The sequence below is a fragment of the Cynocephalus volans genome, chromosome 9, assembly GCF_027409185.1.
Source record: "Cynocephalus volans isolate mCynVol1 chromosome 9, mCynVol1.pri, whole genome shotgun sequence".
Classification (NCBI taxonomy): Eukaryota; Metazoa; Chordata; class Mammalia; order Dermoptera; family Cynocephalidae; genus Cynocephalus; species Cynocephalus volans.
The window spans coordinates 125,562,549-125,582,212 of record NC_084468.1 but is presented as its reverse complement, the minus strand read 5'-3'; the positions used below and the strand labels follow the sequence as shown (position 1 = coordinate 125,582,212).

The 19,664-nt window shown below is 34.9% G+C and overlaps 1 protein-coding gene across 4 annotated transcripts in view; it reads left to right on the top strand.

The window, feature by feature from the left end:
• Positions 1-19,664, top strand: part of INPP4B (inositol polyphosphate-4-phosphatase type II B) — a 349,938-nt gene that overhangs the window by 292,214 nt on the left and 38,060 nt on the right. For all 4 annotated transcript variants that reach the window (XM_063108552.1, XM_063108553.1, XM_063108554.1 and 1 more), the window contains 2 exons: positions 613-725; positions 3,761-3,915. In XM_063108552.1, the coding sequence (XP_062964622.1) occupies positions 613-725; positions 3,761-3,915 (268 nt within the window). The remainder of the gene's footprint in view (positions 1-612; positions 726-3,760; positions 3,916-19,664) is intronic.

The window sequence follows — 19,664 nt, the reverse complement described above, 5'->3', positions numbered from 1 at the left end:
GGGTGCTACTGGCATCTAAATGGCAGAGGTCAGCCATGCTGCTAAAAATCCTATAATGCACAGTATGCACCCCCCACCCCAACAAAATGTCTTCTTATTTAAAATTTCAGTAGGGCTGATGTTGAGGAACCATGCTATGTAGAAACTGCCTTCATGCTCTTTATTTGAACTCCCACCCCTGAGGTGTTCAATTTAATAACTTGTCTTGATTCAGACTAGCTAGTCAGTGGCAAAAATAAAAAAAGGAAGGTTATTTCTGATGACATCTATGTCTTAACGCTTTGGTTAAAGTGAGGCAGTAGCCATCATCTTCACGAAAAATGTTTTACTTGTTGGTAACTAGTATTATCTGGCCAGTAAACATTACTACAATTAACATAAAATAAGGAAGTGAGGAAAGTAAAGCATATTTTCTAATAAGGAATAAAATTGGAGAGACTAATAATCATGATTATTATAATTACTATTAATAAGTATGATTATCCTTAGATACTCTCAAGTGATATTTGTTGTTATGAAAGTTGCACTTGCAAATATATTTGAGAAAACTCCATGGGCAGCTTAATACTAACAGTTTCATTTTTTTTCTCCTTCCTTTATGTTTTTCTTCAGACATTTCACATTTTCAAGAACAAAATGATTTAAAAGGATTATTAGAAAATCTCCATCAAAACATCCAAGCTAAAAAAAGAAAGAATGTAGAAATCATGTGGCTGGCTGCAACGGTAAGCACTCTCATGTCAAATCTCATTGCCTGTCCCATCATGATCAGGAAGCATTATCAGCTATCTACTATGCAGGGTCCAAACTCTGCATTATCCAGGGCATTAGGCATTTTCACTCTCGTTGGTACTTATATCAACAGACTAAAAATAAGATGGAGGAGGATGTACTCAACAAGAAAGAATCTTACTCACTGGTTGTTCTTATCAACCCTGGGTGTTTTCAGTATTCTGAGGTTTAAATGAAGTGTCTGTGATTTTCTTGATATTGCAGGTTGCAATGTCAATTACCCATATCAACCAGGATTTTGAACTGCTACTCTAGAAACATATGGTTTCAACAGAATGTGGTTATCAGATCTCCGACTCACAGCTTCAGTAAGGCTCCTGAACATATTGTTCAATTAATGAGCTTGTAAATGTGTTTGTTAATTTAGGTATTGGCATAGGATTTATTACTGATGGATTGCTCTTCAAGTAATGAGCTCATAGGGTGGAAGATCTGCCTGCTTTCCCACCCCAGGTTTCCACAAGAGTTAGGGAGATAATTATGCCTGTATTTTTAAGCTCTTATCTGGCAACCATTGAAGCATAGCTCACAGGAAGCTTAATGAATTTTTTTAAACACTCAGACCCAAAGATCCTTTCATTGTGAAAGTATCCTTTCATCAGGAAAAGCACACACTGGAGAGCTTCATGATGAATGCCATGTTTGTAGTTTTTGCAGTGTTACTCTTATAATTTGTAGTTCAGGTTAACCAAGCTTCTAGCATACTCTATTTATTCTATATCAATAGCATTTAAAATAGCGCCTTTTCTCCTACTGCCAGTGCTTCAATTATAATCCAATATTACTTGCTCTCTTTGGGGAAAAAAGAATGGATAATTTACCATGAGACTATATAAAATCATTTACCAAGAGCGAGGCAGAGGAAAGCCACTTTAGTTTCCCTTCATGCTTTCTTGGAACCTCAGGGAAGAACATCAAAGGTAACAATAGAAAAAGCTGCTTTCAGGCAGCTCATTTACACTCGTCACATTTAGCACCATACTGCATTACATGAAGGTTGTTTTTAATAGGTCTTCTCCGGTGTGACTGCTCTTTGTATCTTCAAAGACTACCATGGTTGTTAGTTCTCACAAAAATTTCACAGTGGTAGGCTGTAAGTTATTTTTCTCTATTTTACTAATAAGAGGATAGCATAAAGGTAGTTTGATCATTTATCAAGGCTATTTGATAACTTAGCAATATATAAATATGTTATTGTATACATATTGTGAAGTTATGTGAACAGATAAATTTGGGATACACACATACAAACACAAATGCACATTTTTTCTTTGTATATGCAATTTTCCCATTTGAATACATGTACATAAAAAAGCTTTCCCATGAACTCTACACATTTCTAAAACATGTTTCTAAAATGTATATAACAACTAAATATGGCTTACTCACAATTCACCATTGAATGAATGAATGCACAATTGAATGAATGCATGTCTGTAGGCCAATACCTCAGTTTCAATATCTTATTTGTAAACCAAGGACCTTCACATTACTCTTAAAATGAATAGTAACAAAACAGCATAGCACTGGCATAAAAACTGACACATGGACCAATGAACTTTAACTTCAGAACACCAAATACCCTAAGTAGGATAGGCACACGTAATAGCAACAATAAATTTTAAAGGATACTAATTCTTTTAAAAAATCATATCTCATAAGTCATTAAGGTCTATTTTATTACTACAAAAATGTAGTCAAGCTTTTTAGAAAGTGAAATACTGTTTGTTTAAAGGTTTAGGATTTTCTAGATGAAAAAGAGATTATAAAGTGAAATCATGCTCTCACATTTCTCTAGTCACTTATATTGGAAATAGAAAGTACTAAAGGTCTAAATTGATAAGGATGTATAAATCTTAAGTACAGAATCACAATTAAAATGTAGTAAAAAAATCCTTGATAAACTGTATTATTATACCTTCCCCTCATATCAGGCAACTTTTAAGGACTCCTTGATGACAGATAATGAAGTAGGCCTTTATTATATCACATTAGAATTATTTTAAATGCACGTTGATGAGCGCTGTTGATGCTGAAGTTCACTGCTGGTGTCTCATGTCAGAAACCTACCATGGAATAGAAGAGAAAGGAATGGAGTGGTTCATCTTTTAACCACAGGGAAATGGGACAAGAAAGTATTGCTGCTCAGAGATTCTTCTCTGACTTGAATCCGAAAAACAAAAAGAAATAATTATAGAGAGAAATAGAACATAACAGAAGTTAAAAAGTTGGCCATTGAACTTAAATGGAACTATATCATGGTTCTGCTCCGATGTGTGCGAGTTACTTAACCTACCTAAGCCTCAGTATTCTCATCTGTAAAATTAGAATAATTTTACCTTCTTCTAGGGCTCATGTGAAGTTTATTTTAAAAAAGCAAATCTTCGTGAAATTTCTTAGCATTGTACCTGGTCCACATTAGAGGCACAATAAATGTTAGCCATTTTTAATTTTCTCATTCTTAGTATTGATGAGTGTTTCTCTCATCTGCCAAGAGGTACCATGTGGATGTTTAAAATCTCATAACATAAAACCGAGTAGAAAAAAATGTAAAATAAGAGGATATTAGCTATTTAAAATTGAAATCAAGTGTCTGGTCCAGGGAATACAGGTTTTTCCCCTTTTACAATAAACTTGTTGCTCCTGAGCTGGGACTATCATTGTCATACACTGCAGATCAGGCACTCTCTCTGGCAAATGCCTCCTTTGCTGGATGTTTCATATCCCACATGGCTTCAGCAGTCCCACACCTCGTGTACAAAGAGTGAAATACATCCATCCTACTGGCTTTTAAAATAAAAAGGTGATGTTTTTAAGTTTGATGGGGCATATTAAACCAATTGACTATCACAAATTAACATAAGCCCAAAGACATATTTGTTGTGTTTAGCCTATAAGTGTTTAGAAGAGAACAGTACTTCATAGTAATCTGCAAATGAACAATTAACTTTTTACATGTGTGTTACAGATATGTCGCAAACTAAATGGTATTCGTTTTACCTGTTGTAAAAGTGCCAAAGACAGGACCTCGATGTCAGTGACCCTTGAACAGTGCTCCATCCTGAGAGATGAACACCAGTTGCACAAGGACTTCTTTATCCGGGCGCTGGATTGTATGAGAAGGTATTCCACGTGTCTCCAAGTTTCTGGGTTTTTTTTCCTAAGATAATTTTGAGTTGTTTTTTAAAAATATGTTTTCTAAAATACATATTTTACTAGAGGACTAAACACTTAGTAACTTCGCTGTATTTCTATGGCTTATGACATGACATGAGAGAGAAAATAATTGTAAGTATTCACCCTACTCATTTTAGCCAATAAAAGAGAATGTGTCCATGCACACATATGATAATATACAAGAAGGATATATTGCATTAGCTCATTAGCTCAAGCTAACGGGCTCTGAACATTTCATATATGACATTTGAAGAGCACATTTTCTTGACATATAAATAGTTATGAGTAGGTAAAAAATAACACTAAGTCATTATTCAAACAAAGTCTTTCAAATTGCAGCAACTAATAGGTGATCTTCCCATGGCCTGCAGGGCCTCTGGGTTGGTAACCTCCCTCCCAAAATTATTTTCACATCACTCATCATAAAGATAGGTTGACAGTGACACTTTAAAATAGAGAATCGGCATTGTCACTCTGCTGACATTAAAAATGCTGTGCCTGAAGTCATGTTTCTTGATTCATTTCCACAGTAATTAAATCTAAAGTCTAAGCCATAATGGGAAGAAAAAAGTACCTCATTCACAATGTCTATCAGCAAGGACACTTGTTAATTAAAAAGTTAAGCAAAATTGTCTCTTTGCTACAAAGTCTAACTCAGAAGCACACCAGGAAGCATGGGACAGGCTCCCGGTTCCCAGAAAGGAATGTCATGTGATGTGCTAGAGAGGGCTCCTCTTAGCTGGCATGTGATTAGCTTCCACTTTTCTTTTCACTGCTGCAGTCTGTTCAGTGGAGACGGTGACACTTGCCTATGCTCGTTTTATGCCTTACATGTTTTTCCACTAATGAGAGGTTTCTGAAGTCCTCTGTTTTACCCCATTTCATGTCTCTTGGCATTTCCATTGTTCTGTAGAGTTTTATCATAATTGTTTGATAAACATATGGGGATGTTTTAGAGGCCTGACACGAACATCTCCACCATATAAAACGTGTGTGGTTGATATAAAAAAATTCTTTTAAAAATAATCTCTCAGCCCTAATGTGGAAAATTTAGAATCTAAGTTTGAAATCTTCCAATGTGCAGAAAGGGAATAAAAATGTCACTATGGATGGAACAAATGTGCTTGGTAAAGAGGGCGTAAGCGTACGTTATTAAAGGCCAAGTACACCACAAAGTGATTTAACTAACAAATTATCTGGAGGGTGAAATTGCTACCTATTTATTTAAGGTAGATGTTAGAGCTCTTAAATTAAAAAAAAAAAATTCTTCAAACTGGAAGATAAAGGGTGTCTCTCTCATATACTTGTTAAACCATAATACTACATATTTTGGTATTGCATAAGGTTGTTCATAATTAACATTATACATGCATCATATCTGCCCATGACATAACATTTATGGGGGTTCATTTTGAATTGTTAAAGTAAGGTGGTAGAAATTTAATCTAAAAACACTATAAGTTTTAACTTCTGTATCCCCATATCCCCGCTACTGTGGTGCTATTTTTCTTCTTTCTTTCTTTTCTTTTTTTCTTTTTTTTTTGGCAAATTTCAAATCTGTCTAATTTATCCTTTGGTTTTGTGTATATGTGAGGCTGCATGAGAGTGTGGTATGGGTTTGTCTGTATGTGTATGGATGCGTGCATGTATTTAAAGAAAGTAAGACATGTTCTTTTCTTAAATAACTTCCTTCGTTTATCTCTGCGTATTCTGTTTTACAACAAAAGCTTATAGGTTTATAAGCTCCAGCAACATAGCAGAGTAAATAAGCCAGCTGACTTGAGTTTGAATCCAGGCTACATGTCACTTACTAGCCATGAGCAGGTTAATCTCTCATTGCCTCTTAGTGCCTTAGGCAAGTTAGTCAAACTCTTTGTGCCTCAGTTTCCTCATCTGTAAAACAGATGTGATATAATGATAGTAGCCACTTTCTAGGAGTGTCTTGAGGATTAAATGAATTGATAAATGTAAAGTGATTAGAACAATGTTTCACACATGGTAATCACTATCTAGTGTTTATTAAATAAATAAAAATTAAATATTATTATCAATATTATTATTAATATTAATATTGAGATTATCTTTCTGATCTTCCAGGTACAATAAAATCTAGCTAATTATAACCTCTATAGTTTTATGTTTGTGAATATATTATGACATAAGGTTTGACTTCAATACCATGTATTAAGATAAAATATCCTGGTAACTCTTGTAAATAAGGTTTCAAATGTTTAACCTATTTAAGAAAATGAGCTCTTTAAATAGCACTTTAAAAATGTGCATGTGTTTACAAATACTGTGCTAATTGTGGAAGCATCGCATTAATTAAAGTAAGCCTGGATAGGTTTCTTATAAACATTTTTTGATGTTAATGTGTATTATTGTAAGCCCTTACACATATAATCATAGAATTTGAGATTAAGAAGAAACCTTAGAAATTTCACTTTATAAATAATGAAACTGATCTCTAAAGAGTATTTTGGTACAGTCTACTAAGACAGAAAATATTAGAACAGTAGAACATGGGTCTCCCAGTTATATTTAAATGTTATCTTCTTTGTACCAAATGAAAGGAAATACTATCACTTAAAATTATGCAGTAACACATTTAACTACTTAAAACTTGTTAAAATATGTGTCACGAAAAGAAAAAAAAAATGTAATTTTAGTAATTCAAGACTGTGCAAAACCAGAGTGATCTACTCAAATCCTGACACCTTGGAGAGCAAATTCTAGCTTTAAAAAATTAACTCTTTAATTTCAACCTTATCTATCACGTTTTCAATTATGTTCTGAGACACTGGTTTCATTCTTTTATGTTTACGCCTTCTTTCCTAGGGTTGCCCCATGTCAGTGTAGCATAGTGGTCCATGACTGGTCAAAACAACTCAGTTCAGTAAAGTTTCCAACCTCTGTTGATATGTTTATGGGTTGAGGAGCATTCAAAATTCAGGAGTTTGCCGCAGTCTTCAAGGTCTCAGATAAAAAGTCATTGAATTTACACTTGGTTTCTAAAAGACTTACACTGTCTCTCAGTGACTATGGCCTAGAAGATTTGGAAATCTTGCCCTACTAATAGCATCAGGGAATCTAGGAGTAGCTAACCTAAGCATGGAATAAGGGTTGGTGCTCATTTGAGGTCCCCAGAGCGCAGTACTCAGCACTCAGGCAGTGGAACTTGTGAATGTCCAACCCTTAAATGACTACAGAATTTCTTATCAACTTAGTATATCCTATAAATAATGCCACAGAAGCCCCACCTCAGGAACTGAGCAGGGCAAATAGATCATTAGTAGGAATATGTTATCATCATCTTCATAGTCAAAAGTAAGCATCTTTTGAGAATCTACTACGGCAGAGTACCATGCTAAACAAAGGGAGGAAATACATTTGTAATAATATTAGTAGCTAATAGTCAAGGAGTACTTACTATGCACTAAGAATTACACTAAACATTCTATGTGGGGAACCTTTGTTAACCCCCACAACGATAGTATGAGACAGATGAGGCCACATGAAGGAAGTGTTAATTATTAGAGTGGGTCAAAGGATAAAAGTGGGTCAAAGGAGTCACTGTGGCCTGGGGGAGTCCTGAGGAAGGTAAGATTTGAACCGTGTCTTGAGGATGCATACTATTTAGGTAAGTAGCAAGGAGGAGTTAGAAAGTCCTGGACTAGAGCTATCTAAATGGTTAAAGCTGAGAGTAGTGCTTATTCATTCATGACAATTGTCAACTGTTTTTGTTTATATAAATGACATCATAATGTGTGTCACATTGAACATCTTATTTTCTTTGGCTGACATCATGTTTTTGAGATTTGCATTTATAAATAAGGTCTAGGTATCTTCTTTTAACAGTTGTATAATATCATGTTATACAACTTATATTTATAGACCACAATTTAGTCCCCTGTTGAATTTTAGTTTCTGATGTTTTACTATTACAAGCAATAGTGTAATAGATGTTCTCACATGTTGTATTAGTCCATTTTTGTGTTGATATAACACACTACCTAAGACTGGGCAGTTTATAAAGAACGGAAGTTTATTTGGCTCATGATTCTGGGACAGCTGCATCTGGCACAGGCCTCAGGCTGCTTCTACTTAAGGCAGAAAATGGCAACTTGCTGGTACAGGCAGATCACATGGCAAGAGGAAGCGAGTGAGAGAGAGAGAGAAAAGAGAGAGAGGGAGAAGGTGCTAGGGTCCTTTAAACCATCAGCTCTCATGGGAACTAACAGAACAAGAACTCGCTCACTACCCACACCCACACCCCCCAGTTAATCGATTCATGAGGGATCCACCCCTGTAACCCAAACCACTCTGCTCTGCTCCCAACATTGCCAAGTTGGGGATTAGGTTTTGACATGAGCTTTAGGGGGACAACACATTCAGACTCTAGCACATGTATATCCATGAATACAAGTAAGAGAGTCTCTCTAGTATATAAACCCATAAGTAGAAAGGGTGGTAAGGTATTTCTATTTTCAGTTTTAGTAGATGCTGCCAGATTACTCTTCCAAATGGCTATTCTAATTTCTATCCCACATGACATGCACATGTGTTTCCATTTCTCCACATGCCCCAATACTTATACTACACGAGTTTTTACCAACCTGATGGGTAAAAAGTGATCTCTTGGTTTCATTTGTATTTTCTCAGTGACATAAAGTGAAATCAAACATCTTTATAAACATTGATTGGCCATCCAGATTTCCACGTCCAGCATCTCATCTTTAATGCTTCATATGTTGGTGTTTTGCATATAATTGCAAGTTAAGAAAGGGTTCCAGCATGTGTAAACTATAGGTCTGTTTTATTTAAGTAAAGTTTAGAAAAGAGGGTTTTAGTAAGGGTAGTTTTTTTAAAAATATTTTTTGTTTGTTTTATTAATTTTTTAAAATAAAAGCATAGTAGAGTAAGACAGGAAGTTCCCTTGGGTTTGGATAGAGAAATACACCATGTTTTCACAGGAGCCTGTGACAATATATGGGGCTTTTTAGCAGGGCAAGTTTGGGGTTTGTGGGGAGGGCAGGCAGAGCTTCCTTTTAGACAAGGGAAGGAAACTTCCAGCTGAGACACAAACAAAAACCTATAGTTGGTTAGGGAATTGATTGATGTCTTTGCACTTGGAAAATGAGGTGTAGCAGGAACTAGTGCTAGAAGGGGCTCATTCTCATTAAAGAAGCCCAAGATGCAGGCAGCCCAAGCCTGAATGATGTATGGAGAGCAGTTATGCCCAAACCTATAGAGTCTGTTTATGCTATGGAAGATTGAGACAGGAGAATCAAGGAAATGATTCCCAAATCTCATTCATTTAACCACCTAGTGATTTTTCCAGAAGCACCACCTGACCAATTATTTATTTTAGCCTTGTCCTAAGTGATGATATCCATGAATTCATACCCTTGATATGCTTGTTATGTTTGTCTTCACGCCCATGAAAATAAATCCAAACTATTATGTGTCAGTGTACTGCCTAAAAATTCTTGCTTTCCATCAGAATGTTTACTCTGGTAAACACTGTCACAGAAAGACTTCAACACTCCTAACTTGAATTTTGGTTATAGTGCTTCAGTCTCTAGTCTAGATCAGACTGGAAGTCTTCACAGGCCAGTGTCTAATGAAAACTGCACTGGGAGGCAACAGTGTTTATGGAAGAGCAGCCAAAATATTGCAAATTTTATCCTGATTGGAAGATTACAGATGACAGAGACATTCAAATGCCCAGCATAATATATTTATACCCAAAGGATAATGGCCTGAAGTCCTTTGGGCAAAAATGTATTATGCACAATTACACCCCATTCTTTTCCATTCAGTGAGCATATTGGAATTCATATGAGTGTGAATGATATCATTATAGGAATCAAGAGTGTAATTTACAAAGCATAGCATTTGCAAAATTGGTAATTTATTAGTAGTAACAAATCAATCACACATGATATTTCTCACATGTGATATTTCTCACTCCATTGTCTGGGGAGACTCACCGCTCTGAATACTCTAAAAATCTATCAGTGAGGGTAGGATGCCTCAGAATGGCGCAGAAAGTAAAAAACAGTGCAGTGATAAAGAGGAAGGACTTTGGAGTTAGACTGCCTGATTTCTCTACTTCTTAGCAGCAGGAATGAAATGGTAAGAGCTCTTAGGTTCTTTATCTGTAAAATGAAAAATGTTTATAAAGAAATTGGTAACCTGGTCTAGTATATAGTAAGCATTTGATAAAGTGAAACTATGGTAGTAATTTCACCAGCATTCTTATCTAATAGGGTTGTTGTGAGAGCTAAAAGAGTAATGACCATTGAAGCACTTAATATTCTACTTGTTACATAGTAAAGATCAGTTAATAGTAAATTCTGCTGTTGCTGTTACTGATGTTGTGTGGTGGTGATTGTTGTTATTATTGCTATTATTGCTGCTTTGTCATACCGGCCTCCTATCAAATTGTTTTTACTAAACTGTGAGTAGTGTGATGTCCTCAAACTATATTGAGGAAACTAAAAGAATCAGCTCTTTCAATTATTCATATAATCTATTGCATTGATTCTCAAAGAGTTGCCCCTAGGCCAGCAGCATCAGCATCACCCAAGAACTTGCTAGAAATGCACATTCTCAGGCCTTACCCCTGACCCACTGGATCAGAAACTCCAGGAGTGGGGCCCGGCAATCAGTGTTTTAATGAGCTCTCCAGGTTATTCCTGTACACACTTAAGTTTGATAACCACTGGCCTAGTGTAAGGATATTGTTACATTTTTAAAAGCTTTTTTGATATAAATTCACATACATTACCAGACCATAAAATTCACTCATTTAAAGTGTCTAATTCAATAGTTTTTAGTATATTCAGAGTTGTGCAACTATCACTACAGTAACTTTAGTACCTATTTATCACCCCAGAAAGAATCCCTGTACCCATTAGCAATGTCTCTCCAAGCACTGTCTCTCCAGCACTTGGCAGCTACTGCTTTGCTTATTCTGGACATTTCACGTGAATAGAATCATACAATATATGGTCTTTTGTGAATGACTTTTTTCACTTAGCATAATATTTTCAAGGTTCATTCATGTTGTCAGACATTTTTTAATACCTTGTAAAATTCCCTCTTTGTGAGTATTTGTTGAAATCATTTCCAGAGCATTCACATTAGGCTCATTTATGATTCTCCACAACAATACAGGAACATGTGTGTACATGGGGAGGAGAGGCTCTGTGTGATTGTGCGTGCCTGTTTTAATTTTGTGGTTTCCCTACTAAAAAGATCAAGGCCAATTTTTTTGATCCATCTACTTCAAATTTATAGCATTCTTTAATCTTTTTTTATAGTGGCCTCATTCCTAGTTCCATTTTATGACATTACCCTTGCATTTACTGTTTCTTTCTCACTTTCCATTCTTGATATCTTACTGAATTTGTTGTATCCATTTAAACTGCCTTAAGTTCTTTTTGGAACATGGCAGGGTATAAAAAATAACAATAAAACCACAAAAAGCATTTCCTTTATCCTGTGCTCAAGACGCTTTCTATATCTGCTCTTAGCACTCTCCAATCCAAGTTGAATAATACTAATTTATTTTTTTCAAACTGCAAAAAATGTCTAGTCTCTTACATCTGAATTTATGTTTCCAAATTGATGGCTGTCTTCTCAACTATTGGAGAAAATAATGCCATTATATTTTTATGTGCTTTAGAGTTAGCAAATTACCTTGACTCTTCTTTTGCTCTTGAAAATAGAAATACAATAGATATCATCTTTTGTTCAGTTTCTGTTTCATAATTTAATTTTATAACAAATTTCACAGAATTTTTATAATATGGATAGTTTTATTTGATTTTGTGATAATGATTTTTTTCTCTTGAAGACACTGGAACAAAAGTGAGAAACAGACATATTAGCGCTGTCAAGAGATTATTTTTGCCAGGAAAGGAGGGGGAAAATGAATTCCTCTTCACAAGAATGAACAGATTTTATAGCAGCTGCTCTTAAAACAGATATATTTATTAAAAACTCCTCCTATCTATAGTCACTATAAAAAGAGAAAAAAACCTGTCCTTATGTTAACAAAAATCACACATGCATATATGCAAGGTACGTATTATTGAATATTACATGGTCATAAAGTCAATTGGCAACCTCAGCAGCTCTATAGACCTTCCACAGGTTTGGCTTGACCCTATGATATGTATATGTGGTTGACAAACTATGGAAAGCCCAAATTTCAACAAGCATTTGATCAGTTTAATTTCGTTTCCGTCTGTGTACATACATACAGCTTTATTGTGCATGTTAAAAGCTTAAAGGTTACCAATGAATTGTGTGGTTTCTGAACAGAGAATTGAGCTGATTTTCTCTGATAAACTTAATGATGAATAAAAGATGTGATGTGTTAGAAGGAAGTAGAGATGATCTGATTCCATATTACTTTGCCTTACAACAACTTCATAGTAGTAGTAAAGATTTAGTCTTGAAAGTTGCACTCTTACAGTATGTAGACACTGTACATGATTAGAAATTAATTCCAAATCATGGAGCTTTATTTGGGGTTTAAGCAAGTCCATTTTCAGATAAGTATATTTTTTAATATTCACGTAGTCAGTTATAGCCTCTCCATAATGCAATCCTTAAAGTTCTTTTATAAATTAAAATTTTATATTGCAGAGGTTATGGTTTCAGGCCGTAATAGAAAATGGAAACTCTGTGTTCCATTTCTATTTATGGCAACATAAAAGAAAGTCATGTTTCTTTGCAGTCTGCTTTAAATAGTTTTAGGATAAATGTTTGTATGCTTATTTTGCTACCTTTGCCAGCATCCCTTGAATAACAAAATACTATACATTCATAACCTTGGTACAGGTGCTGAGATGAAAGCAAAATAAAAAAAATATTTCATTTTATAAAACACCTTCAGAATTTGGGGATGTTGGAATATTAATGCTAGTAAAAGCGAATGTATGTGTGTGTACTTTTTTTCCTCCGGACAAATTTTCTTTCTTTTCTTTCATTCTTTGCCTTTTTCCTTCTTTCCTTCTTTCTTTCTTTCTTTCTTTCTTTCTTTCTTTCTTTCTTTCTTTCTTTCTTTCTTTCTTTCTTTCTTTCTTTCTTTTTCTTTCTTTCTTCCTTTCTTTCTTGTAACAAGTTGATTGCACATATCTGTGGGGTTCAGGGTTGAATATCAATATTTGTATGAAATATGTGATGCTCAAATCAAAATAATTATTATATTCAACAATATACAATATCATCATTTTTCATGGCCTTTTACTAATTCCTCTCTTCCCCACCTCCCTCTTTACCACTTCTAGTAACTTCCGTTCTCCTTTTGAAAGTTCAATGCTTTATTATGATTATTGTATCTTTCTTTTATTTATATGTTTATTTTTTAGCTCCCACTTAAGAGTGAGGGTATGTGGTATTTTTCTTTCTGTGCCTGGATTATTTCACTTAATATGATTTTCTCTAAGTTCATCCATGTTGCTGTGAATAGCAGTATTTCATTTTTTTTTATGGCAGAGTAATATTCCATTGTGTATATATACCACATTTTCCCTCTCTATTCATCTGATGATGGACATTTAGTTCGGTTCCAACTCTTGGATATTGTAAATAGAGCTGCAATAAAAGTGGGGGTGCAGGTATCTCTTCAACATGATGTTTTCCATTCTTTTGGGTATATACCTTGCAGTGGAATTGCTGGATTGTATGGCAGTTCTAACTGAATCTATATACCGTTTTCCATAATGGCTGCACCAATTTAAAGTCCCACTAACGGTGTAGGAGGGTTTCTTTTCTCTGCATCCTCACTAGCATTTGTTGTTCTCTGTCTTTTTGATGATAGCCAGTCTAACTGGAGTGAGATAATGTCTTGTGGTATAATATCTATGTAGTTTTGATTTGCATTTCCCTGATACTTAGTGATGTTGAGCATTTTGTCATGTACCTGTCGGCCATTTGTATATCTTCCTTTGAGAAATGTCTATTCAGCTCCTTTGCTCGTTTTTTGATCAGATTATTTGTTTTTTTACTGTTAAGTTGTTTGAGTTTTTTGTATATTTTGGATATTAATCCTTTGTCAGATGCGTAGTTGGCAAACATTTTCTTCTACTCTGAAGGTTGTTGTTTTACTCTGTTGTTTCCTTTGCTGTGCTGAAGCTTTGTAGTTTGATATAATCCCATTTTTTAATTTTTCCTTTTGTTGCCTATGCTTTGAGGTTCATATTCATAAAGTCTTTGCCCCATCCTACTTCCTGAAGTGTTTCCCCTACATTTTCTTTTAGGAGTTTTATAATTTCAGGTCCTATATTTAGACCTGTAATCCATTTTGAGTTGATTTTGGTATATGCTGACAGGTACAGGTCTAGTTTCATTCTTCTGCATATGGATGTCCAGTTTCCCAGCACCATTTATTGAAGAAGCAGTCTTTTCCCCAATGTATGTTCTTGGAGCCTTTGTCAAAGATCAGTTGGCTATAGGTTTGTGGGTTGATTTCTGGATCTGTATTCTGTTCCATTGGTTTGCTTTTATGCCTGTATACCATGCTGTTTTGGTTACTATAGCTTCATAGTATAGTTTGAAGTCAGATAGTGTTATGCCTCCATCTTTATTTTTTGCTTAGAATTGCTTTGGCTATTCAGGGTCTTTTGTTGTACCATATGAATGTTAGGGTTATTTTTTCTATTTCTGTGAAGAATGTCATTGGTATTTTGATGGGGATTGCACAGAACCTGTAGATTGCTTTGGGTAGTAGGGACATTTTCACAATATTAATTCTTCCAATCCAAGAACCTGGAATATCTTTCCATCTTTTTGTGTCCTCTTTAATTTCTTTCAACACTGATTTGTAATTCTCATTTTAGAGATCTTTCACCTCCAAATGTTAAGCTCAATTCAAAGTTACTAGTTGCCTTTTAATATTCTTATCTACAACTAAATGTTAAAATGGCTAAACTCTGCTAATATCCTCCTGGAATTTGATAAGTAATGGAAGCAAAATTTCGTTCTAATGAATTTTTTGCAATGAAGAAAAGAAAAACAAAATGAAGAATCTCTGTGTAAATAGTAGAGGGGGAAAAGTAGCTTTCTAATTTATTTGGGTTTGACAAGGTAAAAGCATGTGTGAACTTCCGTTCTAATTCTCATAGCTGGGATGCCTTGGCCAGGTGAATGGTATGGATCTTCCAGACAGACAGGACTTTCTTTCCCCTTGAGGCAAGCTTTCTTCTTGAGCAGATCATCAGAGCTAAATACTTCCCCCAACAGCTAAATGAGAAATTGGCCACAAGGAAGGTACTCTGCACTCTCCATCGGTGTTAATTTCTCCTCTTAGGAAAATGCTTGTCAATCTGATATTTTTGCCATGCCGCTGCAAAAATATAACTTTTGAAGCAGGATTCATCTTCACATATATAAGAAGTCTTTTGCATCTTTTATCATTGTAGGACTTTATGTTCTCACTGATACCAAGATACCTAAATCAAGATATAGTGTTTAAACTTAAGACAAAAAAATTTATTAAAGAACTTAAACAAGTGTGGTTAACATTTTTTTTTCCATTTCTGTCAGGATATGTATCTGAGTTCTATAAATATGTTTTTCTTTTGCGTTAGTGTTCAAAGAGAAACTAGATACTTTTTGTCCAAAATTTCACAATATCATATTAAGGAATATATTCATCTAATAAAGTAATTATTTTTAAAATCTGGATATTGTTCTTAAATCTATAATAGACCTTCACTTAAGCTTTGGGGCAGATTTTTCAATTGAAGATTCTGTAGCATGAATCTAATGTGAACGGCCCAGTGATTCTCCCAGGTGTGGCGGCGTGGTGGTGGGCAAGAGAAAACGTGCTGGATGCCTCTCTAGACCACAGTGGGAATTTATAGAGAACTTCTAGAGCAAGGCTGGATCTCTTGGTTTGAGGAAATAGTCTAAAGCCACCTCAGGCAATCACTTTTTTTAACAAAATGAATTTGGCAGCCTTGCAAGTCTTATGATCCAAGTAAAGTAACCAAAGTTGAAAAATGAATTGAAATGAACTTTTTTGCATTACCCTTTGACTTGCTTTGAAGACCAGTTATAGATATTAAGCAAATATATATGTATTATATATAATACATATTGTATATTATATATTATGTTTTATGTATTTTAGGATATCAATAATATATATTATACTACATATTCTGTACAATATATAAAAATTATTTGAATGCTCTTTTTACTTGGACCTAACTTGATCTTGTTTGTAAATTGCACTTTCATTCAAATGACCCAATCCTTATGACCAGTGAGAGATGTGCTTATTCTTTCACTACCCTTTCAGTCAGTAAATTTAATAATAACTGTAAAATGCTGACATTTGTGTATCTCATTAAAATGAGACAAATCTGAGAAAATAAGGGTACCTATAAATTGATGCATTATCTTCCCCTAAATATGTCAGACTGATTCTTTCGCTCCTTATTTTCATGGGTTGGTGAAGCACCACAAGTTTTCAGTAATTGGATAAAATGTTACTTCGTGCCTTGATTGTTATTCTTCTAAATGTCAGTTTTTAAACTCCTTCCATTTTTATGCACTTATAACTTTTCATCCTAATGGTATTTTAAGACTGCAACATTTGGAAAGGACCTTAGAGATTACCTAGTGGCCCTGCCAACCAAGGCAGGAATTCTTTATACAATATTCCTGACAGATTGTCAGCTAACCTTTACTTGCACATGTCCAATAGCAGGGAGTGTGTTACTCTGTCTGTTGACTCATTCCATGATTAGACAGCTATATGTTTCATAAAACTTACTTTTATGTTAAGCTGAAGTCTGTCACCCCATAACTTCCAATTGTTGATCCACTTATTTGCCTGGATCTACATATAGAAAGTCACCATCTCCTTCTTTAGGTCAGCCTGTCAAATATTTGAAGGTGATTGCTGTGTTCTGCTTAATTCTTAAAATCTCTTTAAGAAGTAAAAGCAGGTAGAACTTGTGCTCTTCCTGGAAAGCATTGCCAACATCTCTCAATGCATTCTTTATTTTAATACCCTTTATAAATAATTACAAGCAAAATCAGATACCATATTCTAAATTTAATATGAAGAATACAAAGTAAAACAAGACAGAGGTCTGCCTGTCGTTTCTTCCTTCCTTGTTCTGTTCCTTCTTTCCTTCCATTCTTCCTTCACTCTTTCCTTCTTTCCTTTCTTCCTTTGCTCCTTCCTTCTTTCCTTTTTTGTTCTTTCCTTTTGTATGGTACTTACTATGTACCAGGAAGTTTTCTAAGCACTTTAGAAGTATTAATTCTACTGAATCTCATTTTAACCCTATGGATTAAATGAAGAAATAGCCACCAAGGGGTTAAATGACGTGCTCAAAGCCTTACAGCTGGGAAGTGATGGAACCAGGGCCTCTTACTTTACTTTAACCTCCTGTTTCTAAGAGCCTAGGCTGATATGTTTTTATTTATCCTTTTTATTTATCCTCTTTATTTCTGGATCCATAAGTTGCATGACCTTTTAAAAGGAACTGTGTCTTACTATGTAATAAATTGAAAGATGTAGTCTTTTATCATATATGTACTGTCTAGCAAGGTTTCTCCCAAACTTTTTCAGGATACTTGATAATTTACAATGGAATATAAGCAAACATGTTTTTATTCTTGTGGGCATTATATATTTCCTGCACTTTAAGAAATGGGACTGAGTTTTGTAACAGAACATACTTCTACCCAGCATTATCTAATTTATAGGTGATTTAGGGCTCTGCAACCAAACATTTATATAAATAAGTAAATGAATAAATATTTAAAATAGAAATCTTTTGGAGCAGTTTCTTTGGGCACAGTGAGGTACCTACATTGAAAAATCACAGAAGGTGCAAAACCAAAAATTAATCATGTTTACATAGCATGTAGCCACTCTAGAATCAATTTGCAGTTGATTCTTGGGTTAAAGCAGACCATAAAGTCTTGACCAAGTTTGGGAAGTGGTGAGATAGACAGTTTGGACTTGGCTCAAGTTCACTTCAGTCCCGCACTGAACACATAGTGCAACAGTGTCAAAGAGAACAGGACATACGTGAAGAGTTGCAGTCAACCGGCACCTCAGGCAGGTCTTCCTCATGAAGGTCCACCTAAAGCACAAGAGTGGGAAAGCAAGCTGGCAATTAAGTCCCTGAGCTAGCTATATTTTATGCCATCGCTGAGGTGGAGCCATGTGTCCCTCAAGGGTCTACCCACCACCACAAAAGGCTAATTTACAGCACGAAGGTGACCTACTCCTGTGCTCTGTTTCTTTCTGCCACATAGGACCTAAATAGGCTGACCTTGATTGACTCGGTTGACTATGAGATGCTTCTACAAAAGTATTTCATTGTACTCTGGGTTTTTATTACACATGGTGAAAGCCATTTACCATAAGGATTAGATGGTTCTGAACACTCGTTTATATCAAAGAAGCAAGCAATTTTTTGAGTGCATATTATTCACCAAGATTCATGCTTCATATTGAAGATACCTCTATAAATCTGTTGTGTTCCTTTTCCTCAAAAAATTCAAAGCCTATTGGGAGAGAATCACGCACAAGTAAATAATGATAGATTCAGTATTTTATGGTATTATGTACAAACTACTTTTGAAACAGAAATAAGTGAACAATTAAATGAATTGGGAGGGAGAAGAAAAGTGTGGGGCACTGTTAGGGCTACAGAGAGACTGTGAGCTTTCAACTGGTATTATTACCACATAGGTGAATTGAGAAAGAACACATTCTACCCATAGGAGACTTTGATGATTCTTATTTTTAAAAAGTTATTGCTTACTTTAGAAATTTCATCATGTTTTGCTACAAGCCTAAGATTGAAACATATTAACATTAAATATTGAAAGTAGATTACTTTAATCAAGTTATGATATCAGACAAAGTAATGACCTTAAGAAAAACTAGAAAAGTGACTCTTATAAAGATCCAGGTTTAGGATCCCTTATCTCTCCACAGATACATTGGTGTTCTAGGTGATTTCTCACCTGCCTGCACTTGCCCCTTTCATTAGGCTTCATTAGACTGAGGCAAGCAAGACAGTATATTTGGGCTGGAAATCTGTGGAACAAACAAAAACTTGATCTTACTCATTAGTTTCAATTTTAGTTGACCTCCTCTCAATACTTGTGAATACCATTAGTTCTCAACCCAAACTAACCTCCATCCTTTATTTTAGTATTAGGGAAAGCTGTGTTAGAGCCAGACATCTTGCAAAAGATAATCATTAGTTGATTTTGTCCAAGAATTTTCCCTGCCAGTTTTAATGATGAATTAAAATTTTTAGTGAAGTTAAAAATATTACTTCTGCAAATTAGAATTTTATTTTAATTTTTTTATTTTTTTAAAAAATGTCTCGAACCCTTCTTGTTGCTGAGTATTTCATCCATAATTGTTAGGTGAGAATGGTATTCTGCAGTACTTTAAACCTGATGTTGAACTGGAGAGTATCCAGTCTCTTGTACTACTGTATGCTGTTGGAATAGAGAACAGATTGGACCTAAAATAGCTGCCTCAAAGATGCCCTAAAGGAAATAACCAAACATGATGTGAAAAATAACAGCTTAGTGATGTTGCATTGTTTATGTTAAACCATTTGTGAAAATGACGAATTGTTTTTGAGTGAGTCCTAGAAATCAGATTTAGCTCTCATTTTCACACCTTT